Source organism: Cetorhinus maximus, chromosome 15 (assembly GCF_964194155.1).
Source record: "Cetorhinus maximus chromosome 15, sCetMax3.hap1.1, whole genome shotgun sequence".
Classification (NCBI taxonomy): domain Eukaryota; kingdom Metazoa; phylum Chordata; class Chondrichthyes; order Lamniformes; family Cetorhinidae; genus Cetorhinus; species Cetorhinus maximus.
This window is the reverse complement of record NC_135893.1, coordinates 31,638,983-31,666,970: the sequence shown is the minus strand read 5'-3', so window position 1 is coordinate 31,666,970 and position 27,988 is coordinate 31,638,983. Positions and strand designations below refer to the sequence as shown.

Sequence of the window (27,988 nt, the reverse complement as noted above, 5' to 3'; positions counted from 1 at the left end):
TGTTGTTCAGTTAGTTTTATTCACACACAGCAGTACTGCATTAACACTGGCATGTCATTACGTTCCAATTTCCTTACGTATGAAGGCTGACTTTTGGATTGCGGACACATAATTACACCTTGCGGACTGGAAGAGAAAAAAAGATTAAACTTAATGGAAGCGAAAATATTAACCTTTTGTCCAAGCAAATACTTGCAACATGGAGTGACCATTATTAACCTCTAGGCTGCTAGCAGATCCAGGGAACCCTGGGCCAGCCAAGTTTTCAGCTATTGTTTTGATACTGAAACAATTGTCAAGACGATAATAAAGCTACTCAAAAACCAGGGATAGCTTTTTTTACTGTAACGCCAGAACTATGTGCTTAATGTATTCAACCATTATAAAATGTAAAAACTTTCAAATACTTTAATATTTCTTACCATGGTGACTTTTTGTCCTTGTGGTCCATCCTTTACTTTTTTTTTTGTTTTTACTTTTACTTTTCTTTTATTAATCTAATTTTTAAATCTACTTTGCCTTTTAAGAAGTAAATTCAAATATTTTACTTGCCTTATTCCTTCTGACTCTCTGCCCGTTCTGGAAATTGCGGGACTGCTTAAAGTGTTGTTATGTTGTAGCTACGCATCTCACATTGGTTGTGACAGTATTGATTCATATACACTGCCAGTACCAAGTTGCATTCTCATTCCTCTTGATGTATCTGCAGCCTGCACGGTTGACCACACCATCCTGCGCCCACGCCTCTCCAATATCATCCAGCTAGGTGGGATGCCCTTCTCTGGTCCCATTTCTATCTATTCAGTCATAGCCAGAGAATCACTTGCATTGGCTTCTTTTCCCGTTACCCCATTGTTACCTCTGAAGTCACCAAAAGATCTTTCCTTGGTCATCCATCATATTTCTCATTTACAAGCTTCCCTTCAGTGACATAATTGGAAAATATATCAGGTTCGACATGTAAGCTGATGACACCACCTCTCTCAACACCATTGCATCTGATTTGTCAAGCTGTTTGTCTGAAATTCAGTCCTGGATATGCAGAAAATCCCTTCCAGTAAATATTGGGTGGACCAATGCTGCTGCATTTGATCATTCCAACAAACTCCATCCGGACAACTGTCTGACCGTGAACAAGATTGTATGCAACTTCGATACCCACCTTGACCCTGAAATGAGTATCATCAATATCGCCTATGTCCACCTCCATACATCACCCATTCTGCCTTGATTTCAGTTCATCTGCTTCTGAATTTCTCATATATGCTTTTGCTACCCCTAGACTCAATTATTCCAATGCTTTACTGGTCAGCTGTCCATCTTCCACCCTCCATAAACTTGAATGCATCCGAAACGTTGTTTTCTGTACCCTAATGTGGACCAAACCCCTTTCACCCATCATCCATGTGCTCACTATCCTATGTTGACTCATAGTCCAGTAACACCGCTATTTTAAAATTTTCATCCTTGTTTTCAAATCCCTTCAATGGCTTTGCATCCTTCCTATCTTTCTAATCTTCATGGCTCCAACCTCCAGTCCTAAAACCCTCTGAGATCTTTGAGCTCCTATAATTCTGGCCGCTTACACATTCCCAATTTTAATCACTCCACCATTAGTGGGCCTCCCTTCAATTGCCTCGACCCTAAACTCTGCAATTTCATCCCCAAAACTCTTTGCCTCTCTGTCTCTGTCTCCTTTATCACTCTTCTTAAAAGTTACTTCTTTATCCAAGCTTTTGGCCATCTGTTTTAATACCTCCTTCTGTGCCTCTTTGTCAAATTTTGTTTGACAACATTCCTGTGAAGCACCTTGGGATAGTTAATTATATTAAAGGCACTTCCAAATCCGCAACCTCTACAACTTAGAATGACAAGCACAGCAGATGCATAGGAACACCACCACCTGCAAGTTCCACTCCAAACCACGCACAATCCTGACTTGGAGCTATATCACTGTTGCTGCACTGTCGCTGGGTCAAAATCCTGGAACTCCCTTTCTAACAGCACTGTGGGTGGTCCTACAAGACATGCATTACAGCAGTTCAAGAAGGCAGCTCACCATCACCTTATGGGCAATTAGGAATGGACAATAAATGTTGGCCTAGCCTGTGACGCCCACATCTCATGAACAAATATAAAAAGGAATAATGGCCAATACATGATTTCCACAGCCACTGTCCAGTTTGCACTGTCAGTAACTGATTTGCATGGCCTGTGGCTGTAGCGCGTCATGGAGGTAGTAATTACTACAGCCAAGGCGTACCAGTGATGCTGATAGGTGTTGCATTCAGTGGCAGGAGTGCCAATCAGTATATTGTTTTGTCCTGAATGATGTGAAACTTCATGAGCGTCGATCCAGATGAGTGGTACGTATTCCATTGCACTCATGACTTGAGCCTAGTAGATGGTGAAGAGCTACTGAGGGGTTAGCAGGTAAACCATTTCTTGTAAATACCCAGCCTCTGTTCTGATTTTGACGCCACTGTTTTTTTCAATATATAGTTCAGTTAAGATTCTAGTCAATTGTGACCTCCAAGGTGTTGCTGGTATATGTCTTGGTGATGGCGATGCTATTGAAGGCCAAAGGAGGTGGTCATGCCCTCGTATTGTTGAAGGTGGTCATTGTTTAATATTGTGTGGCACAAATGTTTGTGTCACTTGACAGCCAATCCTGGATATTGTTCAGGTCCTGTGGTAGGCAGACATTGGTTTTATCATTACTGTAGGAGTTGTGAATGGAGCAGATCACAATAGAATCACCAGTGAACAACTCCCACTTGCGATCTTTTGACAGTCGAAAGATTATTGATGACATAGATGAATGGAATTGGGGATATTGCCATGAGAAACTCCAGCAGCAATGTCCTAGGGCTGCAATAATTGATCTGTGACAACCATGGCCATCTACCTGTGTGTCAGGTGTGACTCCAGCCACTGGAGTGTTTTCCCTTGATGATCACTGACCTCTGTTTTGCTAAAACTTTGCAACTGAGCAATGTTTCCATATGAGATGTTTGATTATATGTAATTGGCTGTCAGTGACACATTCACCTTAGATGAAATACAAGTTGTTTGTTTCCTAATACATCACATTTGAATAAGGTTATAGAAACACTGGATTTTTTTTGTGATACAAATGATTCTCCCTAGAAACATTGAAGTTAATGTAATATAGATTGTCTGGGGGGAGGTAGAACTATGGTGACTGTGCTAGTCTCAAAAAACAAAATGCTAAACACAAAAAGTAAAGATCACCCAAATCTAAGTGTTGTCTAAGACAAATTAATATATGAAATGTCAGTAACTCTAAACAGAGTACAAGTCAGTTGGTATGAAATATTTAACCCTGAATGAGCTACATGCCTACTCAGCGAGCTACATAAAGGCCAAGGAGCCCCTGTAGCTAGAAGCCATATTTAACTCTCACTGCCAGTGGTGTGATGGTGCATCTGCAGAAGTAGCACAGCTTGACATCCCTCATACCAAACAAGGTAACAGTGGGACATTTATAAACAATCAGTTGTGCCAGGAGCTGCCAAATCACCAGCAAGTGATGGCATCCTTACTATTGGCCAATGTCATGCCTAACTTCACACAGTGAAAGAGGGCCAAGGATCAAATGATACTCCCATAAATACTTTTGAATGAGATGCTAAACCAATGGCCCTGACTCACTACTCATGTGGCCATAAAAAAAAACCATGGAACGATTTGAAGGACAGGAGAACTCCCAGTGTCCTGGCCAATGTTTCTTCCTTGGTCAACACCTCCAGAAACAGATTATCCAATCATTAATTCAATTGCTGTTTGTGAAATCGTCCACAGTATGAAAATTTCCTGTACATTTGCCCATATTACCCTGTACTTCAAAAATAATCCTCTGCTTAGGATGTAAAAGATGCTTTATGAATGCATGCTTTATCTTTCCCTCTTTCTTTCAAAAACCGCACACTACCCATCTCACACCCAGTGCTCAGTGAACTCCTGATCTAAGTCTACCCTCACCCATTCCTAATTACTTTCTCAATGTATGTAGCCATGTATTATATAACCATTACTCCATCACAACCTAAGAAAGCACACACATTTTCCTACATTCAACTAAAAATATAAAAGGAATGATCTTTATGAAATATCAGGGGCATTTCACAATGTAAATATTATCATTGATTTATACCCTATGCCCTTGTTAATGTAACGCATTGCCTTATGTAATTCTTTTTTATTGGAACCACATTCTGTGTTAATAGTTTGGTAGTTTTAACCAATATAGATCAGAATTTCTGTGAAATGAAGTTTACGTACAAACACTTAAATCAGTTAATGTCTGTATAACAATAGTGCATATAGATGCAGTAGAAGTTCCTAATCATGCGTTAACTTTGTCAATTAGAACTTCCACACTTATAATCTTTGGATCTCATTCCAGATCAGTGCACTGCTTCACTTAAGCTCATTTGTGTTCATAGGTAAAACTAAGTTTGCAGTACCAATGAGCAGGTTAAATGACAGAGCAAATTATAGCTGCGAGACTTTGTACATTGATGTGATCAATTAAAAAAAAGACTGTGAAAACAAATTAGATAACAGCATTCAGCAAGAGACAAAACCAAGCTAGAAGATTGGTTAATATATGGCAATGTGTGGAACAGAAGAAGCTAACAGTAACAGTAAGGTGACAGATACATGTACAGGGAGGAAGAAAAACACACAAAAATGTATGGTCTTGGAATACTTTTCTTCTTCAAATAGATTGATTTTGTTTTACTAATCATTAGACTAGTTGAAATATTCTGCACTAAAGTGAAATAATTGACAAAGAGTAGCCATGGCATAATAAAGACCTGGGGATATTTACAGCTCATTTCCCCATGAGCTTCACATTTGGTATAAGCTCCTTTCTGCTCTGTTAAAAGAAGGCAAGGGAATGCCACTGAGAGGCAGCATCATTCCAGTTTCCACTGAACAAGTGAAAGGACCATAATAAAATTGAATTATTGACCCCATCCTTTCATCCTGTTAGGAAATGCTCCTTGCCACTTGAAATCAAAAGCTCAATATGTGGGGAACTACAGGTACAGTTCCGTGTCCTATCACTTTGTGGTGCAATGTTCTTTGACAAAAATTAGTAACTTTGAATAGAGATTCAGCTCTGAGCCACACAATACATTTTGGTTTTCTTACCTCTGCAGATTTTATTATCTGAATCTAGGAAGTACCCCAGCTTACAGGAGCAGTAGTACCCTCCCAGGTAGTTGTGACAATAATGGTCGCAGAATGGCTCTTCAAAAATTTTCCGATCGCATTCATCAATATCTATTAAAGCAAGACATGACAGAAGGTCAAAGTTTAAATCTGCATTGTTATCTTTTGTTTGTTGTCACTGTATTATATTCTGAATGCCTCTGTAGACAACCATTTGGTACCTCATCTTACTCCTGCTCCTAAGCAGGAGTAGCAGACCACTCCTGCTCCTAAGTTCTATTTCCTATAGATAAGGGAGTCAAGGGTTATAGGGAGCAGACAGGAAAGTGGAGTTGAGACCATAATCAGATCAGCCATTATCTTATTGAATGGCATAGCAGGCCAGAAGGTCCAAATGGCCTAGTCCTGCTCCTAAGTCCTATGTTCTTAACTAAGCGGCCATCCATTGAGTACATGCAAGCTATTCATCCATAGAGGACATTACATCTGTTTTTGCTCCTGATCTCACCATCACATTTCTAGCAGGAGTTCTCGCAGCATAGCAACTAAAAGTGGGAATCCTGACTGGTTCTTCTTCCTCTCACCACTTGACCCAAGATCTCATTAGCCACTGTAGTGAACCTAACTCCAGCTGAGATTAGTTATGGGACTTCATTAGCTGTGAAGTACTTTGGGGCATCCTGAAGTCCTGAACAATGCTGTTTAAAAATGCTAGCTCCTTTTTTCTCTTTCTTTACACTATTAGGCAGCAAAATTCCCTCTAATTTTCTTCTTTTTGCATGTCGGTGCACACGTAGCAATTTAAAGAGGCTGACTTGTGCATGGTCTGCATGGAGACATTGAGTTGCAGGGATCATTGCCAGACAGTGCTGTATTGAGCCATCAGAGGAGCTTCATGCTGCATTCATATTAGATGAGCGCCTTTAAAAGACTGTACATACTGAGTTGTTTTAAAGTCACAAAAGCTCCCTGATAGCTTAATTGTTCAATCTGCCAACATTCAATGTCTTGGCTCATATATGAGAGATGGCCAGTTTTGGGAGGATACTGCAAATGTATGAGCCTGCACCTCAACAAGTGTCAGCACCTTAAGGACAGATGGAAGAGGAATAGAAGTGATACGAAATAGAGGTGTTAAATATTCAATGAGAAAGTTAATGCAGTTACAGAATGGTCTAGAAAGGATGCAACATCTCTTCACAATGTGAAAAGATCACAATGAGTACTTTTCTCTGCAAAGACCTGGTTTGGTAATAGAAGCGTAATGATGTGTTCTCAGCATCTGATTGAACAAAAATATATTCACAAAATCAGTTTCAATGAATGTGGCTCTTCAACCCACCTGATTGCAGAAGTGCTAAAAAAAGTGATAATTTAAAACGTATGTTAAAGCATCAGGGCGTAAGAGTAGAACAGGATCTTCTGCTCAAATAAATGTTCTATACACTAATGCATGCAGCATAAGAAATAAAATAATGAATTAGAAGTGTTAATTCAACTTAAAGGGTATGACTGAGAATTGGCAATAAGCTGGAGGTGACTGGGAGATAAATATTCCAGTTGTAAGGTCTTTAGAAAGGACAGGGTAATTGGAAAAGGAGGATTAGCAGTATTGACAAGGGACACTCCATACAGCATTAGAAAGAAGGGATATCAGTAAGAGTGAGAAGGCAGTAGAAACACTTTTGAGTAGAATTAAGAAATAGAAAATAATGCAAGATTTTGGTGAGAGTTGTTATAGATCTTCAGATAGCAATGATCTGATACATAAGCTTGGAGATCAGAGAAATTAGTTGCCAGAACAGTGCAGTTATAATTGGAGTCGAATTTTCACATAGACTGTTGGAAGCAAAACAACTGGAGCCCCCAAAGCAGCAAATTTTGAGTGTATTTGGGCAAGTCTTCAGGAAAAATATATTCTTAAACCAACAGGGCAACATGTCATCATAGATTTTGTAATGAGTAATGGGCCTGAATTAGTCAATAATCTAATGATAACGGAAGATCTAACGAACAGCAAACATGATATGTGGAGAGAGAAACAGAGTTAATGTTTCGAGTCCATATGACCCTTCTTCAGAGCAGGCTAGACCTGCTGAGTTTTTCCAGCATTTTTTGTTTTGTTTCAGATTTCCAGCATCCACAGTACTTTGCTTTTAGCAAACATAATATGTTGGATTTACTATATGTTTGAGAGAGAGAAGGGTGAATCATGCTAACTTTGGAGAGGTGAGGCAGGAATTGACCTCAATAGATTGGACGGAATTATTAATGGATAAAACTACAGGTGAACAGTGAAGCGTTTAAAAAGTTATTTGGTGGAATATAAGAACTGTACATAGCCCTAAAGGGCAAGAGCTCTATGTGTGTAATTCAACAACCTTGGCCAGCAAGGGAAGTGAGAGATTGTATAAAACTAAAAGAAAAGACTTCCATAAAGGCAAATCACAATAGAGATCCCATGGACTGGAAAAATAGCAAAGGTATACAAAGAAAATGGCAAGAGCTGCAAAACAATTGAATACGAGAAATGTTTGCGAGGCATATCAAGGAAGAAATTAAAGGTATAGTAAGAGAATTGGGGTGGCTAAGAATAAGTGGACCCATTAATGACAGAAATAGGTGATATTGTAATTGAAGTCAGGAAATGACAGACTGGCTAAGTAATTACTTTGTACCAGTCTTCGGTAAGAATTAAGTATCAATGCTAAAAGAAAAACTAAAAACAAATCAACGGGAAGAGCTAACTAAACTCAATATAATTCAAAGTAAACAAGATGGTGATGGCGAAATGAATAAGTTTAAATTTAGATAAATCTTTATTAAAAGAAGTAGGTGAGGAAATTGTTGATGTGATAGTCATGATCTTCCCAAACTCTCTCATCATAAGAACTGTCCCCTTGGATTGGAAAGATGCCAGTGTCAGTCCATTATTCAAGAGAGGTAGGATGGCTAACCTAAAATATTAAAAGCTTATTAATCCAACAGAAGTTACTAGAATCTGTTACTAGTAACTGAGTGACTGAATATTTGGATATATATGAGATGATCAAAGAGCCATCAAGGATTGTAAAGGGCAAGTCATGTCTAATGAGCCGAGTTGAAGTTTTTGAGGAGGCAATTTGATAGATAAGGGATTGTTTGTGGGTGTTATTTATAAGGATTTCCAGAAGGCATTTGACAAAGTTCCAAAGAGATATTTTTAACTAAATGAGAATGCATGGTAGCCTATTAGCTTAGACAAGGAATCGTTTAAGAAGTAGGAGACAGAAAATAGGGATAATGGCTATGTACTCAAATTAGCAGGATATGCCTCATAGGGCAGAATCCTCCCATCCGGACTAAGTCCCAAGGCGGGGTCAGGGATGGGGAGTGTTTCCCACTGCAGAGGATGATGAGAATTGCCAAGGTATCATGCGGCCCCAGCCTCATTAATCATGAAGCTGGAGGTTTCCTGACGTACTGCGTGATGGGGCGGGCTGGATGGCTTATGTCCCGCCATCATATCCAGGTGCCGTGCTTAAAAGGTGCCCAGACATCAACTTACTAACAACGCCCATAGAGATGGCAGGCAGGGGACAGGGAGCTCCAGCTACTAAGTTCAGTGACACATTCCTGGGCGTCCTCCTCGATCAGTTGGAGGCCAGGACTGTCCTGTACCCAGCTGATGGGAGAAGGAGGCTGAGCAGGGAGAACAACTCTGCATGGGCGCAGGCCGCCGCCGCTGTCAGTGCCCAGGGTGTCCAGCACAGGTCAGCCCTCCAATGTCGAAAGAGAATGGGCCACCTTATCTGCTCCACCAGGGTAAGTAAGCCTCAGCTGCTCACAGTAACCACAATGAATGAATGAATGATAATTGTCAGGGACATGGCAACATCATAAGGTGATGCCTCATAGCCCCACTGCATTCCTTCTGCTCTGCAAGTGGAGTGACCACTGTACCTCCCTCACCCCTCCACACAGAGACCTCACAAGCTGTCTGGAAGGGGGAGGCGGAGGGGGAGTTGAGGGTGGTGGGTGGGGGGATGGTAGTGGAGGGGGCTCAGACACAGAGGGCACCAGCAAACTCTGCAAAGGACATGTCTCTCTGAGCCCTTATCCTTGTATGTGGATGGGCTCACTGCTCTAAAGGGTGCTGGCCCAGAGCCCTTCTAGACAACATGCAGTGCATTAATGAAATGTCACACAATCCAGTGCATTATCTCTAAGACTGGTAGTCTGGAAAGAAATATGAAATAGCTGTGTACAAATGGATGCTAAATACAATTCCTCAACCCCATCTTCTCTGTTCTCTTTGAGCAGGACAAGTTAAGCCATAACAGGCTGGAGAGGGAGAAGACAGGAAGGGTTTGGCCACACCTGAAGGAAGTAACTGAGCTCAAGGAGAGGGCAGCCCAGCTGGCAGGGGTGGAGTGGGGCCAGGCCATTGAGGATGGGGAGGCTGGCTTTTGGCCTCCAACCAGTAAGGATCCATGTATGTAATGGAAACCTTAGGTCCAAGGGTCCCACCATGTTGGAGGCATCTCGTGCTGTCACTCGTTCTCTCCTCTCTCACTTACAGGTGCCACCAGGAAAAGGCAAGGCCTGAGCCAGAAGAAGAGCTGTCCAGCTTCAGCACAAGCCCAAAACCAGAGAGCAGCGAGGATATAACGCAAGAGCCATGTGCAACTATAAAGGTGTCACAGCAGACACCTGCACCCTCCACCAGCCCAGAGAGACACACACCTCGGTGGGTATTAGCTCTAGAGTAGGAAGGGTCTCAAACTCTGGTGGTCACCACATGGACACATGTCTGCAACAGGAGGAGGCAGGGTTTGCTGAGCTCTCTGGCATTTGGAGGAGTGCTGGGGAAGAGGCATCTGCGAAGTTCAAGTCCGCTTAGCGGCTTCTAGAATCAGGCTTCCAACTGATGCTGGAGAGTCGGCAAGAGGCAGAGGAACATCAGCCATAGGTGTCAGAGGCCCTCAACAAGGAGGCACATGAGTCAGAGGAATTTGTCTGCCTGCAGGCTCATGAAGTGGTCCCAACCCATGCACGCATTGAGGTTACTGTGGGGAGGATGGCAGACTCCTTGGAGATTCTAGCCCAGCAGATTTTGCTCCACCAAGGTAGCCATAGCGGAACTTCTGCAATGGCTAAGTGAAAGAGGGATGGGGCACCTTGATTCCCTCCAGGTGCCCCTTCCCCTCAAGGAGCCAGACAGGGGCCTTCGACACCCAAAGAGAGGAGGAGTGGCAGCTGGACACCCCTGGGACACCCACTCAGGAATCTCAGAGGCTATCTGACCCTTCTGAATCCACTTTGCCTGTGACCCCTTCAACCTCATCCTCTGACACTGCAGAGGGAGCAGCTGGCCCACAGCAGGACAGCCAGGCCTTAGCTCTCCAGAGGGCGGCTGCCAAGGTTTTCCAAGGCAACGGGGCCAACTGGTCAGCAGGGTGCCTCCTCCCCTGCTAAGGATGTTGGGGAAGCACCTAGAAGTAGCAGGGAAAGGAAAAGTAAGAAATATTAAAAGCACAACTAGCTGCAAGCGTGAACAATTGAATGTCACAATCAGAAAACTTTTGTAAATATCTTCTCATTAATAATGTCTACTGTTTTGCTTTCGCTGTTGTGCTTAAGGATTAGCATTTCTCTCCTTCCTTCATCTTCCAGTGGACAACCCATTCCCCTAGAATGAGGCATTTGCAGGGAGGCAAAGGTATGTGACAGGGCCCTTGCGAGCCATGTGGAAGCCCTCTCCCGTGCATCCTTTAAATCATTATGTGTCCAGTGCCCTAGCATTGCAAATACTACACGTTGGGTTGCCTATCAGTTGCCCAGTTGAAATGACTTCAACTTCGCCCACCCCTGATGACCCAACTCCTACCAGCATCTCAAGGTCTCCACCATGAGTCTCTGCATAGTTGCGACCCGCCTAGCAATGGTGGTAGTCACGTTTTACCTATGCTCCAACACCTTCTCCACTCCCCCAGTCAGCCACACCCTATCCCCCATAACCATTGACCACCCCACCACCACCCCCCCCACCACTCCGCACCAGATATTACTTTTGACCTCCCCACTGTTACCCTTCATTCCTCTCCCATCACCTTTGGCAATGTCCAGATAAACATTGAAGGCCCCTTCCTCGAGAATCCCACCCCATTACCATTGACTTGCCCACCCTCATCCTTCCCATCTCACATCTATGTCCATCTCAGCATCCCCACAAACAACCCTCGGTGCCCCTTCATGTGATGTTGTCACACCCTCACTCTACCACCCTACCAGCTCCTTCTGCCACCTTTAACACTCACCATTCCCTCATACCATAGCTACCCTCAGTTTTCACCCCAGGTGTCCAGCATCAGCTCAACCGACCTCTCCCTGTGAACCCATTCACACCTCAACACTCCCCCACATGCCTCTTAACACCTGCAGAAGACCCCACCTCCTATAACCCACCAAGGCCCTTTGCATATCCCCGCTCCATTCCATCTGAAGTCTTGAAAGACCCCTCTGATACCCTCTTTACCCAGCATGCCCAACAGCCCATGTCCCCCTCCAGGCCTGAACCCCTGCCACCTCTTCATTCCTCTCCCACCCTTCTTTCAACCCACCCCCCAACAGACCCTCGCTGCCCAACAGTACCTCCTGCTGCTTTCCACCTGCGACTGGATGAAGGTCTGATCATCTGCGCCGAGAACTCCCACCTTCTGGATGCTACTTTACGGAGAGGATCCATGTGGTTGAATCTCCATCCACCCAGTGCTGCACATGGTTCTCCAGGGTCTGGTCGCTGGAGGCCTCCATCTTCTCTTTGGATCTCTGCCAGCTGCCCAAAGCCATCTTAAGGTAAGTCTCGACTACTTTTACACGCCATGATGGTCCAGACGTGTTCTGGACTGGCATGATTTCATGCTGGCGTTGCAAATGATCGGGCATGGGGGAGACGGGGTGCCGATTCCAGTCAGATCTTCAGCTGCATTCCATTAACAGGATACAAATTGGTTTTATGCCGGCTTTTGGCGGGAATCGTGATCCGCCATGGCGGGCAGGAGCAGAAGATCCCGCCATCATTTCACATCGGCATAAAACCGACTTTTGGTCCTCCCGCTAAATTCTTTCCCCCGCCTGCCATTAAACCCACCATGGGAGAGTTCTGACCATAGTGTCTCCTAGGGATCTGTACTGGGGGCTCAGCTTTTAACGATATTCATAAATGTTATGGATAAAGTAGAGAGCCATATATCCAAGTTTGCTGACAAGGCTGAATTAGATACACAGTAAATAGTATAGATAGCTACAGAAGGTTGCAAAGGGACATTGATGGAATAGGTGAGTGGGCAAACCTGGAGCAGATGAAATTTAATGTGAGAAATTTTTGAAATGACGAGGAGCTAGGAATTACAAATGAGCAGAGAGATTTAGGGATCTTTGTACAGAATTTTATTTTTATTCATTCAGAGGATGTGGGCTTTGCTGGCTGGGCCAGCATTTATTGCCCATCCCTAGTTGCCCTTGAGAAAGTGGCTGCCTTCTTGAACCAGTGAGGTCCATGTGGTGTAGGTACACCCACAGTGCTGTTAGGGAGGGAGTTCCAGGATTTTGACCCAGCAACAGTGAAGGAACAGCGATATATTTCCAACTCAGGATGATGAGTGACTTGGAGGGGAATTTCCAGGTGGTGGTGTTCCCATGTATCTGCTGCCCTCATCCTTCTAGATAGTAGCAGTCATTGGTTTGGAAGGTGCTGTCTAAGGAGCCTTGGTGAGTTCCTGCAGTGCATCTTGTAGATGGGACACACTATTGCTACTGTGCATCGGTGGTGGAGGGAGTGAATGTTTGTGGATGTGGTGGCAATCAAGCGAGCTGTTTTGTCCTGGATGGTGTCAAGCTTCTTGAGTGTTGTTGGAGCTGCACTCATCCAGGCAAGTGGAGAGTGTTCCATCACACTCCTGACTTGTGCCTTGTAGATGGTGGACAGGCTCTGGGGAGTCAGGAGATGAGATGTCAGTAAGCAGGTTATTGCTAAGCAAGTGCTGCTTGATAGCACTGTTGATGACACCTTCCATTACTTTACTGATGACTGAGAGTAGACTGATGGGGCGGTAATTGGACGGGTTGGATTTGTCCTGCATTTTGTGTACAGGACAAGCTTGGGCAATTTTCCACATAGCCGGGTAGATGCCAGTGTTGTAGCTGTACTGGAACAGCTTGACTAGGGGCACAGCAAGTTCTGGAGCACAAGTCTTCAGTACTATTGCCAGAATATTGTCAGGGCCCATAGCCTTTGCAGTATCCAATGCCTTCATCCATTTCTTCATATCACGTGGAGTGAATCGAATTGGCTGAAGACTGTCTGTGAAGCTGGGGACCTCCAGAGGAGACCGAGATGGATCATCCACTTGGCACTTCTGGCTGAAAATTGTAGCAAATGCTTCAGCCCTATCTTTTGCACTGATGTGCTGGGCTCCCCCATCACTAAGAATGGTCAGTTGTTTAATTGTCCACCACCATTCATGAGTGGGTGTGGCAGGACTGCAGAGCTTAGAACTGATCCGTTAGTGGTGGGATCGCTTAGCTCAATCATTTACCGCTTATTCTGTTTGGTGCACAAGCAGTCCTGTGTTATAGCTTCACCAGGTTGACAACTCATTTTTAGGTTTGCCTGGTGCTGCTCCTGGCATGACCTCCTGCACTCTTCATTGAACCAAGGTTGATCCCCTGGGGGCTTGATGGTAATGGTAGAGTGGGGGATATGCCAGGCCATGAGGTTACAGTTTGTGTTCAAGTACAATTCTACTGCAGCTGATGGCCCATAGCACCTCATGGATGCCCAGTCTTGAGTTGCTCGATCTGTTCGAAATCCATCCCTTTTAGCATGGTGGTAGTGCCACACAAAATGATGGAGCGTATCCTTAATGTGAAGATGGGACTTCGTCTCCACAAGGACTGTGTGGTGGTCACTCCTACTGATACTGTGATGGACAGATGCATCTGTAGCAGGCAAGTTTGTGAGGATGAGGTCAAGTATGTTTTTCCCTCTTGTTGGTTCCCTCACCACCTGCCGCAGATTCAGTCTAGCGGCTATGTCCTTTAGGACTCGGCCAGTTTGGTCAGTAGTGGTGCTACCAAGCCACTCCTGGTGATGGATGTTGAAGTCCCCCACCCAGAGTACATTCTGCACCCTTGCCACCCTCTGTGTTCCCTCCAAGTGGTATTCAACATTCATCAGCTGAGAGATGGCAGTACGCTGTAATCAGCAAGAGGTTTCTTTGCTCATGTTTGACCTGAGGCCATGAGACTTCCCATGGGGTCTGGAGTTGATGTTGAGGACTCCCAGGACAACTCCTCTGCCACTGTATACCACTGTGCCGCCACCTCTGCTGGGTCACTCCATCCGGTGGGACAGGTCATACACAGCGATGGTAATGGTGGTGTCTGGGACATAATCTGTAAAATACGATTCCATGAGGATGACTATCTCAGGCTGTTGCTTGACTGGTCTGTGAGACAGCTCTCCCAATTTTGGCACTATCACCCAGATGTTAGTAAGAAGGACTTTGCAGGGTTGACAGGGCTGAGTTTGCCGTTATCATTTCCGGTGCCTAGAGTGATGCCGGATGGTCTGTCCGGTTTCATTTCTCATGAACAGGTACAAAAAATAATTTATAAGGCTTATGGATTGTTGGCCTTTATCTGCAATATGAAGGGTTGGAAACTATGGCACTAGAGTTCTGGTAGATAGAATAGATCGAGAAAAACAAGGGAGGGTCCAGAACAAAGGGGAATAACCATAAAATTCAAGCTAGGCCATTCAGGGATGAGGTCAGAAAACACTTCCCCACACAAAGGGCAATAAAAACCTGGAATTCTTACCCAGACGGCTGTTGAGGCTGGGGGCCAAGTGAAAATTTCAAAATTGAGATTGATAGATTCTTGTTAGACAGGGTAGTAAACGTTATGGAACCAAGTCATTTACATCATCTAGCTGTGTCTTACATGAACCCAATGTCCTAGCATCAATCGTGCTTCAAAACAACCTGATCCAGTGATTAATCATGCTCTGTGTAAAGAAATATTTCAACAACTTACAATTCAATATTGATCTTCATGTAGTGAACAAAAACTTGCATATATATAGCACCTTTAGTATCGTAAAACATCCCAAGGCACTTAGTGGAACATTATCAAACAAAATTTGATATCAAGTTACATATTAAGGTATTAGGAAAGATGACCCAAAGCTTGTCAAAATGATAGGTTTTAAGAGGTATCTTAAAGAAGGAGTGAGAGGTAGCAAAGCAGAGAGGTTTAAGGAGGGAATTCCAGAAGTTAGAGGCTAGACAGCTGAAAGCACAGCCTCCAAATCATGGAGTGATAGAAATTGGGGATGCCTGAACTGGAGGAGCACAAACATCTCAGGGAGTTAGGTGAGATTACAGGAATAGGGAGGAGGTGGCACCATGGAGGAATTTGAACACAAAGATGAAAGTTTTAAATTTAACCTGTTGCTGGACCAGGGGCCAATGGTGTAGTGGTATTGTCGCTAACTAGTAATCCAGAGACCCAGGGTAATGCTCTGGGGACCCAGGTTCAAATCTGATGATTGCATGGCAATTTGAATTCAATTAAAAAATCTGGAATCAAAAGTCCAATGATGACCATGAAACCATTTTTGTAAAAACCCACCTGGTCCTTTAGGGAAGGAAATTTGTTGTCCTTACCTGGCCTGGCCTACATCTGACTCCAGACCCACAGCAATATGGTTGACTCTTAAATGCCCTCTCAACAATTAGGGATGGGGGGCAATAAATGCTGGCCTAGACAGTAATGCCCACATCCCATGAATTTAAAAAAGGTCAGTGAGTGTTGGGTGAATGGGATTGGTGTGTCATCCTATAGCAGTTTATCGGGTGGACATGAAACAGGAGAGAAACTGGAGGTGATAATTAGTGTTATAGAGATGCATAAAGCTTGGTCAAAAATTAGGATTTTAAGAAAGCTTTTGGGAGTTCAGACAGGTTCAGAGAATTTCAGAGGGAATTCCAGAGGACTGAGCAGCAGCTGAAGGAAGGTCACTGATGTTAGTGCAGAAGGAGTGAGAACAAAAAAATATACCGATGTCCAACCATGCATTCATAGACTTATGATTGATGGACTCATGTAGCTTGGTTGGGGCAAGGCTATGGAGGGATTTGAATACAAGGACATGAATCTTATGGAGTATAATGTAGGAAAATGTGAAGTTGTTCACTTTGGCAGGAAGAATAAAAAAGCAGAGTATTACTTAAACGGAGAACGGCTGCAGAATTCCTTGGTGCAGAGGGATCTAGGTGTTCTAGTGCATGAGTCACAAAAAGTTAGCATGCATGTAATCAAGAAGGTTAATGGAATGCTATCCTTTATTGCGAGAGGAATTGAACATAAAAGTAAGGATGTTATGCTTCAGTTATACAGGGCATTGGTGAGACCACATCTCAAATATTGTGTGCAGTTTTGGTCCCCTCATTTAAGGAAGGAAGTAAATGCATTGGAAGGTGTAGTGATTGTAAGTAAAACCTTTCATACTGTTTAAGGGATCACGTGATTGTACTGATGAATCAGCCCTAGGCGTGGGTAATTTTAGGGGTGGAGCTTTTTAGTCGTAGACCTGGTTCAAGCATGTAGCTTCTAAATGAGCTCTGTAGATAAAGTTGACTGTTTCTAACAAGAAACCTATCCGGCATACCAAATTTATTACAATTGGCGACAAGGATAAATAGCTCCAACGCTGTACCTTGCCTCCTGATTGTGATTATACCAATTTTTAAGGAAAGAAAGAAAAGCATACTCACCAGTCATGCCACTCTTTGGCAGAATTGACCCTTATGACTCGTCCATGGGAGACTAGAGTCAGTACATAGAGCACCTAGGTTTTTATTTTGCGGCAAATGAAATAACAGCGGAGGAGAAGCAGAAAGCAATTCTTCTAAGTGTCTGTGGGAGCAAGACATATAACCTCGTCCAAGTCTGATGGCTCCGAACGCGCCCAATTCCAAATCTTTTAATGAGCTACTAGACTTTGTGAAGATACATTTTCAGCTTAAGCTATCTGTGGTTAAGAAAAGATTTAAGTTCAACTCCAGAGTAAGGGCCCCGGGTAAGTCAATCGCAAAGTATACTGTGAAGTTAAAACAGTTGGTTGAGCACTGCGACTTCGGAGATACTCTCAATGACATGTTGCAAGATCGTTTGGTGTGCAGCGTACACGACAATGCCATTCTGCGCTGTTTACTTGCAGAAGTTAATATTGATCTGAACCATGGAAATAGCGCTAGCAATGGACAGTGCTGAGAGAGACTTATAGGCTTTTCAGAGTGTGCAACATGGTGCCGTTCTTCAGTTGGGACGGGAACCTACCGCCGGGCGTGGTGTGAAAACCAGGGAGGTTACCGTGAAGTGGGAAACAGTCTCTACCACTCGAAAAACAAAAATAAATACTGGAAGCAGCTCACCAGTGAATCAGAAATTAATTTGTTACTAATGTCGGGGTAACCATGTACTGGAAACTTACAGAGTTAAAGAGGCAGAATGCCACTATTGTCACAAAAAAGGGCATGTTCTAAAGCAATGCAGGGCAAAATCAAGACAACCAATCAGACAGCAGACCGAGATGATTGAAGTGCACAATATAACTGAACCAGAAGCTGCTGATAATGACATCTATTCCCTACACAATGTCAAAGCAATGAAAACTGAACCAATTACTGTCACCCTTCAAGTGAATGGAAAGCGTCTAGCCATGGAGGTTGATGCGGGAGCATCAACCACACTGGTAAGAGAACACACATTTAACTACCTAAATGAAGGTACCCAGCCACCACCTGGAAGTTCCCCTCCAAGTAATTCACCACTCTGACTAGGAAATATATCGCCGTTCCTTCACTGTCGCTGGGTCAAAATCCTGGAACCCCTTTCCTAACAGCACTGTGGGTGTACCTACACCACATGGACTGCAGCAGTTCAAGAAGGCAGCTCACCACCACCTTGTCAAGGGCAACTAGGGATGGGGGATAAATGTTGGCCCAGTGAAGACCACATCCTGTGAATGGATTAAAAAAACCACGGCTCAGCTGAAGAAATACACTGGAGAGGCAATACAGGTAAAAGGCATCGCCTCTGAACTTGTATCCTACAGGCAACAGACATCCCAGCTTCCAGTGATTGTTGTAACAGGTAAAGGACCTAGTCTTCTGGGCCGTGATTGGTTAAAAGGAATTAAGCTCAACTGCTCAGAAATTTTTCAAGTTAGGACAGGAAGAAACCCTGAGTTGATAAGGGAATATGATAGTGTCTTTTGGAATGAGGTGAGAAAACCAAAGGACCTTTGCAGGATGCAAGGATCCCTCTGGTTAGGAATAAAAGTCAGAACCTGCTGGAAAAACTCAGATCTGTGGAGACAGAAACAGAGTTAACATTTTAAGTCCGCTTTGCAGAATACCTTTGGTCTGTCCGCAAGCATGACCAAGACCTTCCTGTCGCTTACCATTTCAACACTCCACCCTGCTCTCATGCCCAAATGTCCTTCCTTGGCCTGCTGCAATGTTCCAGTGAAGCCCAACGCAAACTGGAGGAACAGCACCTCATCTTCCGACTAGGCACGTTACAGCCTTCCGGACTTAACATTGACTTCAACAACTTCAGACCATGAACTCTCTCTTCCATCTTCACCCCTTTTTTAATCCCTTTTTAAAATTTTTTTTTATTTACTTATTTTTACTTTTATTCATTTATTCATTGTTTTGTCCTTTTTTACCTCATTTTTATCCCTTTTCCCATTCTTTTTCCCCAACCACCACCCCCTCCCTCCACCCCACCCCCAAAAGGACCGTATGTCGCTTGTTCTATGTTGTTCTTTCACACAGTGTTGATCTTTGTTCCACTATTACCACATTCTGCTTTCTTACCTTTATGCCACTATGAGCACCTTCTTTAGCCCTTACCATTACCATTATCACTCCCTTTATCTTGAGTACATGACATCTTTGTCAATCTCTCCTTTGTCCCCACCTTTTGCTGACCTTCTATCCTGCTTTACCCTGCTCCAGTCCCCTTAAACAAAATTCCATCACATTTCTACTTCCCTTGAGCTCTGAAGAAGAGTCATACAGACTGGAAACGTTAACTCTGGGCAGAAATTTCCCCCATCGGGGGGGTGGGGGTTGTGCAGGGGCGGGCGGGGGCATGCGCGCAAAAGAGTACAGAAATCTCCCTGAGGCACGGAACTGCCTCAGGGAGATTAAGTTCGGAATGAAAGTTTTTATTAAAGACAGAGAAAAATTATTTAAACATGTCCCCTCATGTGACAGCATCACATGAGCTGGGACATGTTTATCAAATGTTTGAAATTTTTTTATTTATTTAATAAACCCTTCATGAAACCTCATTCCGCCCATGGATGAGGTTTCATGAAAAATGCAACGGCCGCCTGGGCTCTTCGCCTGCCCGTCAACCTTAAGGTTGGACGGGCAGCATTCTTAACGACTTTAATTACTTTCTAACTGGCCTTAATAGGCCTTTGACAGTTCGGTGGGCACACAGCCGACTTGGCTGCGCACCCGCTGAACTGAAAAATCTAAATGACGCGCGGTGACATCGGGACGCACGCCCGATATCACCGTGCGTCATTTTACGCATCAGCGAGCGGGCCCCACCCCCGCTCGCCAACCCAAAAATTCTTCCCTCTGTTTCTCTCTCCACAGATGCTGTCAGACCTGCTGAGTTTTTCCAGCATTTTCTGTTTTTATTTCAGATTTCCAACATCCGCAGTATTTTGCTTTTCCCTCAGGTCAGAGTTGTTCCATGGGAAAGTCACGTAAAGAAGCTAAATGAATACAGTCCCACTCTGAACCAACTGAAGAAACAGCTGGCAGAAAAAAAACTCAACAATGTTCAATGTTGCAGGAGGAAGCCAAAAGGTACATAAAGGAGACAGAAGAACTGAAGAATAAGTTGTTCGAAACAAAAGAGGCATTAGAAGGAAAAGTCATGGAACTTTCCAAGATGCGAGTGGGTAGCAAAGCTATGGGTAGCTCAACCCCCGAACTGAACCAAGTTAAGATTGCACCAGAGAGAAATTTGGCCGACTGATGAACTCAAAATGAAGGAGGGGACAAAACTCTGCCTCAAACACAAGAAAAAAGACAGAAATCAAACCCGAAAGGCCAATAGGCTGTGTCTCCAGAACCCTCTCTGCAGCCGAGAAGGGTTACTCACAGCTTGAAAGAGAAGGTTTATCTGTAATAGCTGGAGTAAAAAAAAAAATCCATCAATATCTGCATGGTCGACATTTCTCCATAGTGTCAGATCATAAACCACTAATGGGTTTATTTAGTGAAGATAAAGCAATTCCACCAATAGCCTCTGCCAAAATTCAACGATGGGCCTTGATTTTGTTGGCGTATGAGTACACCTTCATGCACCGTCCAGGTGTGCATATAGCAAATGCAGACGTCCTCAGTCATCTTCCTTTGTCAGGTAGCAATACGCGTGCTCTAGTGCCACAAGAAGTTGCACTTGTGTTGAATTTCCTGGACTCCTCGCCAGTCTGTGCAAAGCAGATAAAGAATTGGACAAACTGAGATCCAATTTTATCGAAGGTCCAAGAACAGATACTGCAGGATGGTCAAATGCACCAGTCTCTGAAGAGATAAATCAATTCTATGCCCATAAAACTGAATTAAGTTGCCAAGATGGAATCTTGTTGTGGGGAGCAAGAGTCGTCATCCCTTTGCAAGGAAGAGGACCACTTTTCACAAAGCTTTACAGCGTGCATCCTGGCATTTCGAAAATGAAAATGCTTGTACGAAGCTAATTCTGGTGGCCAGGTATACACAGTGATATAGAAAAAATGGTTAAACACTGTCTCCAGTGTCAGCAACAACAGAACTTGCCTGTTTCAGCTTCACTGCATCCGTGGGAGTGACCTAGTCGATCCTGGGTTAGATTACACATAGACTATGCAGGTCCATTTTTAGGTACCACGTTTTTATTGATCGTTGACAAGCATTCTAGGTTGATGGATGTGTACGAAGTTAGATCACTGACATCGTGTGCAACTACTGAAAAGTTGCACCAATGTTTTAGTATACATGGCCTGCCAGAAGTCATTGTTTTGGATAACAGCACTGCCTTCACTAGTACGGAATTTCAGAAATTCATGAGTTTAAATGGAGTGAAACATATTAAAATGGCACCATATCATCCCTCATCCAATTGGTTAGCAGAAAGAGCAGTGCAAACTTTTAAAACAGGAATGAAGAAATTATTCAAAGAAATATTAGAAACACGAATTTTACGATTTCTTCTCAACTATTGCACGACTCCTCATACAACCATGGGTTCAACACTGTCTGAATTATTAATGAAACGCCACCTTCGTACAAAGTTGAGCCTGGTGTTTTCTAACTCAGAGGGCAAGGTAGAGAAGAACCAGAGTAGTCAGAAAGTGAATCATGATACTCACAGTAAAGATCGAAAATTTACTGTGGGAGAGACAGCTTTTGTGCGAAAGATTGGAAATGGACCTAGTTGGGTTCCTGGTATAATCGTCTCTGAAACAGGACCTTTGTCATACCAAGTAGAAGTGGAAAGCAGGATTGTTAGGAAACATGCGGATCATCTAAGAAGTAGAAAGACACTCCAACAACTAGTTACTCCACTTGAAATTGAAATCAAACCTTTAATCCCTGAGGTGCCAGATTGACATAGAATAGACATACCTGATGTCTCTGTTGAAGTAAATAATTCTGAACTGCCATTATCTAACGATATCCCTGATGCTGCAGTTCCTGATTGAGTCGATCCAGTGGTAGAACCTCAAATCGTAGAGCTACGTCGCTCTAACCGAATTAGAAAACCACCTGACACTTAATCTATAATTGCATGAACTGTGTATATTTGTATATATTATTAATTAAGATATTCTTGTAAATAAGAGATGTAAAAAAATTAAAGGGGAAGGAACGTAGTGATTGTAAGTAAAACCTTTCATTCTGTTTAAGGGATCACGTGATTGTACTGACGAATCAGCCAGAAGTTTTGGTAATCTTAGGGGGGCGGAGCTTTCTAGTCGTGGACTTGGTTTAAGTATGTAGCTTCTTCAGGAGCTCTGTAAATAAAGTTAACTGTTTCTAACAAGAAACCTGTCCAGTATACTAAGGACAGAAATTTCCCGCCCATTGGGGGGGCTTGTGCGGGGGTGGGTGCAAACCCGATCGGCGCCCCCGATTGGGGCCGCACTGCCATTTTATGTGGGCGGGCCAATTAAGGCCCGCCCAGAGTGATGCACACCCAGAAACGCTGTGCGCTCCCTGTGCAGGCGGGGGGAGGGATTCCCTGGTCGAGGCCTGCACGTGCAGAAATCTCCCTGAGGCACAGAGGTGCCTCAGGGAGATTACTTTCACATATGAAACATCGAAGAAAGGTAAAAAACAAAATTTAAGGACATGTCCCCTCATATGAAACTGTCACCTGAGCTGGGACATGTCCATTAATTTTTTAAAAATTTTTTATTTAATTAATAAACCCTTCATGGAACCTCATCCCGCCAGTGGATGAGGTTTCATGAAAAATATGAAGGCCACCTGGGCTCTTCGCCTGTCCGCCAACCTTAAGGTTGGATGGGCAGCATTCTTAGCTACTTTAATTACTTTCTTAATGGCCTTAATAGGCCTTTGACAGTTCAGCGGGCATGCAGCCAACTCGTCTGTGTGCCCGCTGAACTGGCAATCTAAATGACGCACAGTAACATAGGGACGCATGCCCGACGTCACGCGCATCATTTTACGCGTAGGTGAGCGTGCCCCGCCCCCGCTCACCGACCCGAAAATTCTTCCCTAAGTTTATTACAGAGGTGGTTCAAGGAGGTTTACTAGTTTGACACCTGGAATGAGCAGGGTGTCTTATGAGGAAAGATTAGGCGGACTGGGCTTGTTTCCACTGGACTTTAGAAGAGTGAGGGGTGACTTGAATGAAGTATATAAGGATGTGGAAAGGATGTTTCCTCTTGAGGGTGAGTCCAGAACCAGCACTATTTTAAAATTAGGAGTCACCCTTACAGAACAGAAGTGAGGAGAATTTTTTTCTCTCAGAGGCTTGTGTTACTTTGGAACTCTCTGCCTCAGAAGGCGGTGGAGACAGGTCATTGAATATTTTTAAGGCAGAGGTATATAGATTCTTGTTAGGCAAGGGAATCAAAGGTTATGGGGGGTAGATGGGAATGTGGAATTCAAAGCACAAACACATCAGCCATGATCTTATTGAATGGCAGAGCAGGCTCGAGGGACCGAATGGCCTACTTCTGCTCCTATTTTATATGTTTGTATGTTCGTGATCCATCTGTGTACAAGGTAACCTACATGGCTTGGCAAGGTTAGGACTGATATTTCCTGGCATTTGCTCCATAGTAGCTCTTCACAGCTCTGAAAAGGTGCCCCTTTCTTGCACAAAGATCCAAGTTTAAAGTAGAATCTTACCTACAGCTGCATAATGTGCAGCAAATCCAATGTAGCTCTTCTCATTTGAGTAATCAGTTCTGAATATCACTGTCATGTTGTTCCCTGTGGAATAGAATTGTTTGTCACCCGGAGCCTCTTCTGTATCTGTGCTGGTCTCACCACAGAGCTTGGCCAGCTGTTTCCTCTCCATCAGGATCTGAACATAATTATAAAAATTGTTGGCATTTAAAAAAAATATTAAACTGCTTTTTCTTTCATCTGTTATTTTAAGTCTACTTTTCTTTTTTGGTTGCAAGATTTAAATCATTATGTTTTATTGGTAACAAACTGCATGTATAAGATACAGTATTGCTATCCATTACTTTAACAAAGGCATGAATCCATTTTAAACACTGAACATGGAAATTTTACACAAGCATGATTTTATTCACTAATATTTGACAGGACAATTTCAATCCATTTCTTTCCTCGTTCATTTTGTCCATTTCTTTTATAATTTCCGCATCCTTTTCGCATGTGTTTTTTTTACACTGAGGTTGGCTGATACTTTAATCTCTGCTCAATACTCTGCACCAAGCAGCATAATGGGATGTCAACTTTCATTCTGGGTCTGCTTTGGTGGAATTAGCAGCTCCTGACTGCCGGCTTTCCAGCCTTCAATCACTCCAGTGTAATGTAAGCACTTTTGAGGTTGACATGAAATAATCTACACGACCAATTGGATCATTGTGTCTCTAGTCACATCTGCTGCTGGTAATTATTTAACTTACAGCCACACAAAAATAAAAGTTTAGTGCATGCTATCACCGACTACCAACTTGACGGGGAGAATGCCTTTTGCTGTTATGTATAGTGATGTCATATGTCTATTTGGAAATTTCCTCTGTGTCCCTAGTAAAATCACAAACATTTTTAACAATGCATTCAATATTTTTTAGCAATTACTGCAGAGCGAATCCTTCATAAATGGATTTCAAATGTTACTATAAAGACCAGACTAATTCTTACACCATGTTCTTTGACCAGCATCTCACTGACCCAATATTTTGTTTTAATATTTGAGTAAACTTATTTATTCAACTAAAGTAGAGGTACCTTAACATGGTCATAGTCGCAGCGGTAAGAAGGTTCGAGGCTGAAATGTGAGAAATACAGTTTTATCACAAATCCACTAGGAACAGAGATGTTCCAGGTTTGGTAGATATTGTCTCCATATGCAGTTGGAAAACCAGGGGATTGAATTTCCCCAAACATGTCACTCAACTGAAAGCCAAAAGCTGCTGGAAGCAGGAGCAAAACCCACTGGAGTAGCCTGGGAAGAAAGAATGAACATAACTGAAGTTACTTGGAATTGATTGTGCAGCAGCAGTTGGAATTGGAGAAAATAGTTTTGATAGATTTTTGTCCTCAGCACTCCCTATCCTCCACCCCAAAAATTCTCCAAGAACTCTGCACTCTTCCAATACTGGCTTCTTGTACATCCCTGATTTTCTTTACACCACCATTGGCAGTCATGTCTTCAGCTGACTGGGCCATGAGCTTTAGAATTCTGTCACTGAACCTTTCTTCCTTTAAGATGCTCCTTACAAACCCTTTAATCAAGATTTTGATCACTAAATCCCGCTATCTCCTTATGTATGGTTCAGTGTCAAATTTTGTCTGATAATACCCCTGTGAAGTGTCTTGGGATGTTTTATTATGTGTTATATAGGTACAAGTTGTTGTTACTTTTGCTCATCAGTTGAAGACTGCCCACAGCGGGAAATGAAGTACTTTTCTACTTTGGTATTCAGTGTAGGGTTGTCAACCCACTCTGAGTAGCTGGGAGTCCCCCGGAATTGACCTCAATCCCCCGGTGGCCACACAAAGCATTCTGGGAGCTCGTCAGCTCCCAGCAACGGTGGCCAGGACCAGCCACCAGCCAATCACAGCCCGCACTCAGGTACCACCTGACCCTCCAGGCGGCCAGGACCAATTGCTAGCCAATCACAGCTTGCTCTTGGGCAAAACCTGATTTTCCTTACACCAGGGACCAACTGTCATCCAATCACAGTCTGTGTTCAGGTACCAGCTGACCTTCCCTTTGCTAGGATCCTCCTCCCCCACCCGTGGAATAGTGTTGGCAGAGGCCACTTAACGGAAATATCCAAATGGCCTGCAGTCCACATGATCAGTGCTCCAATCAGTTGAGGTGATGCCCACTTGGTCTGCAGAGCTGGAGGAAAGGGCACTGATTATAAGCCAAGGTTAGGCTCAGCTGTGTAGTATAAGGATGTTCCAATAGAGCAAGGGTTAATGTGGGACTGGAGAACAGTACTGCCCATGGTCTGAGGTAGAGTGTCACATGATACTGTGTGTATCTGTGTGTAGGAGAGTCTGGAAGGAGCCAGTATGGAGACAGCACCCATGCATGGCAGAACCTTAGACATGTATACAGTTATGGGTTACCAATAAACGGGTTATGTTCTACCATCCAAGCCGGCCAGACCTCTTAGTGAAACACCAAGCAACCTTGCTACAGGCTGAGAGTGGCTGGATGGTGGTATTGTGATTAATGCTATTAATTAGTGTCAGATTGAATTGATGGTGACCAGGCAGATGGCGGTGCACTGCAGATTTCCATCTCCCGAGAGTAACTGGTAGGGGAAGGAATTGTTCAGACTCAGTAGCAGAATTTAGTCAGGACAGGGTCATTCTCTCTCACTCAGTGTCACACTGAATCAGCCTTCACAATCGATGGAAACAACCTATGTGACTCCAGACCAGGTGAGCAGCTTGACGGAGAAGCTCGATGGGGCAGAGCCCTATAGCTGCTTTCCGGTCTAACTTTGTAGCTGCCAATCTCACACATATTACATTGAACAATATAAAATATACAGCACAGGAAGAGGTAATTGGGCTGAACTAGACTGTGCAGTGATGACACTTCTGCTGGCTTCCCATGATGTCACTTGCACCAGACTCTCCCGGAAAAAATCCAGCCAGAGTTCACAACCCTAATTCAGTGCCAGCAACAATCTTTAATGGTCTAATGCAAAGGTCCCTCTGCTTCAGCAATATTCCTTACTCAAACCTCAGGAAACTACCAACTACTGAATCAAATCATACAGCACATAATAACAACAGGCTATTCAACCTATTGTGCCTGTGCTAACTCCCCTGCTCTTACCGTGTAGCCCTGCACCAGATAGAATATAAACCCCTCCAAACAGTGCATCCTGACAATCCCTGAAAGTGAAATTGTCAATTTAATGTGTGTGTGCCAATGCCAATAGAAACTAGGCCCAAGCCATTCCAAACTGATTTTACATAACACCCTTACAAAAAAAGGAGAAACTTCCTGTCCCATCCATCGAGGTTGAATTCAAAACGCAGGCTAAGAAAGTGCAATTCAAATTCTCTGACTCGCTCTGCTAGACAGTTGCCAATAACTCTCTCATGACTGTCGTAATGCAGTCATGAGAGAGAGAAAAAAATCAGTTCTAAGATAGAATTTTTGCAAGAAATTTAAAAGCAGCATTTTATGTTAAGCCTCCAGATCCTTCCAGCTCAGATGCTGTCCATGGATGTATAGTTTTACTGACCATTCTTGCCCAGTTAATGCTCCCTCTGCTTTACTTACCACATTGTAAGAGATTTCTGCATTTTCCTTCTCTCTATTGCTAGACCCCCAATTCTGTGAGCCCCTGCGATGTCTGCACATGGACAAAACTGTTGGAATTGTTTGCTGCCTGATTAACCTATCGCTTCTGTGCCAGAGGTTACTGAACTGCACTTTCACCCTCCCTATAAAAACAACAGCAGGCCTTCTTAAAGGGATACTGCCTTGTTATCCTTAATAAACCTCCTCCCAATTGTTTGTAAACACAATTACATAAAAAGTGTTTTAAATGCAGCATTTTTTTCTCTATTCTTTCATGGGATGTCGGTGTTTCTGGCAAGGCCAGCATTTGTTGCCCATCCTAATTGGTCTTGAAATAAGTGGCTTGCACAGCCATTTCAGAGGGCAGTTAAGAGCCAACCACATTGTTGTGGAGTCATATGGAGGCCAGACCAGGTAAGGATGGCAGATTTCCTTCCCAAAAGGACTTAGTGAACCAGATGAGTTTTTAACAACTATCAACGATACATGTCATGATCACCATCACTGAGGCAAGCTTTATATTACAGGTTTCATTAATTGAGTTTAAATTCCACCAGCTGCTATAGTAGGATTTGAACCAATGCTCCCAGGGCTTTAGTCTAGGCCCCTGGATTACCAGTTCAATGACATTACCACCACACCACCGTCTCCCCGT

The 27,988-nt window shown here is 43.6% G+C and overlaps 1 protein-coding gene across 2 annotated transcripts; it reads right to left on the bottom strand.

Moving 5' to 3' along the window:
* Nucleotides 1-27,439, bottom strand: LOC144690593 (mannan-binding lectin serine protease 1-like). 2 transcript variants are annotated; one of them, XM_078558216.1, is made up of 5 exons: nt 27,313-27,439; nt 24,786-25,002; nt 23,709-23,886; nt 5,185-5,316; nt 1-126 (listed from the first exon to the last, which is right to left on the bottom strand). In XM_078558216.1, the coding sequence occupies exons 1-5, from the start codon at nt 27,333-27,335 to the stop codon at nt 113-115; spliced, it is 564 nt and encodes a 187-aa protein (XP_078414342.1). In that variant the 5' UTR covers nt 27,336-27,439; the 3' UTR covers nt 1-112. The 2 variants fall into 2 exon arrangements, with proteins under 2 accessions (XP_078414342.1, XP_078414343.1); XM_078558217.1 differs by lacking the exons at nt 1-126; nt 5,185-5,316 and adding an exon at nt 20,563-20,779.
* Nucleotides 27,440-27,988: the final 549 nt, after the last annotated feature.

Excerpts from the sequence above, each read along its gene's own strand:
- LOC144690593 (XM_078558216.1), bottom strand. The coding sequence starts at position 27,335 with ATGCAGAAATCTCTTACAATGTG. Across the intron at positions 23,887-24,785 it reads GCGACTATGACCATGTTAAG|ATCCTGATGGAGAGGAAACA; the intron begins GTACCTCTACTT and ends AATTATGTTCAG. Across the intron at positions 5,317-23,708 it reads TGCACATTATGCAGCTGTAG|ATATTGATGAATGCGATCGG; the intron begins GTAAGATTCTAC and ends TTGCTTTAATAG.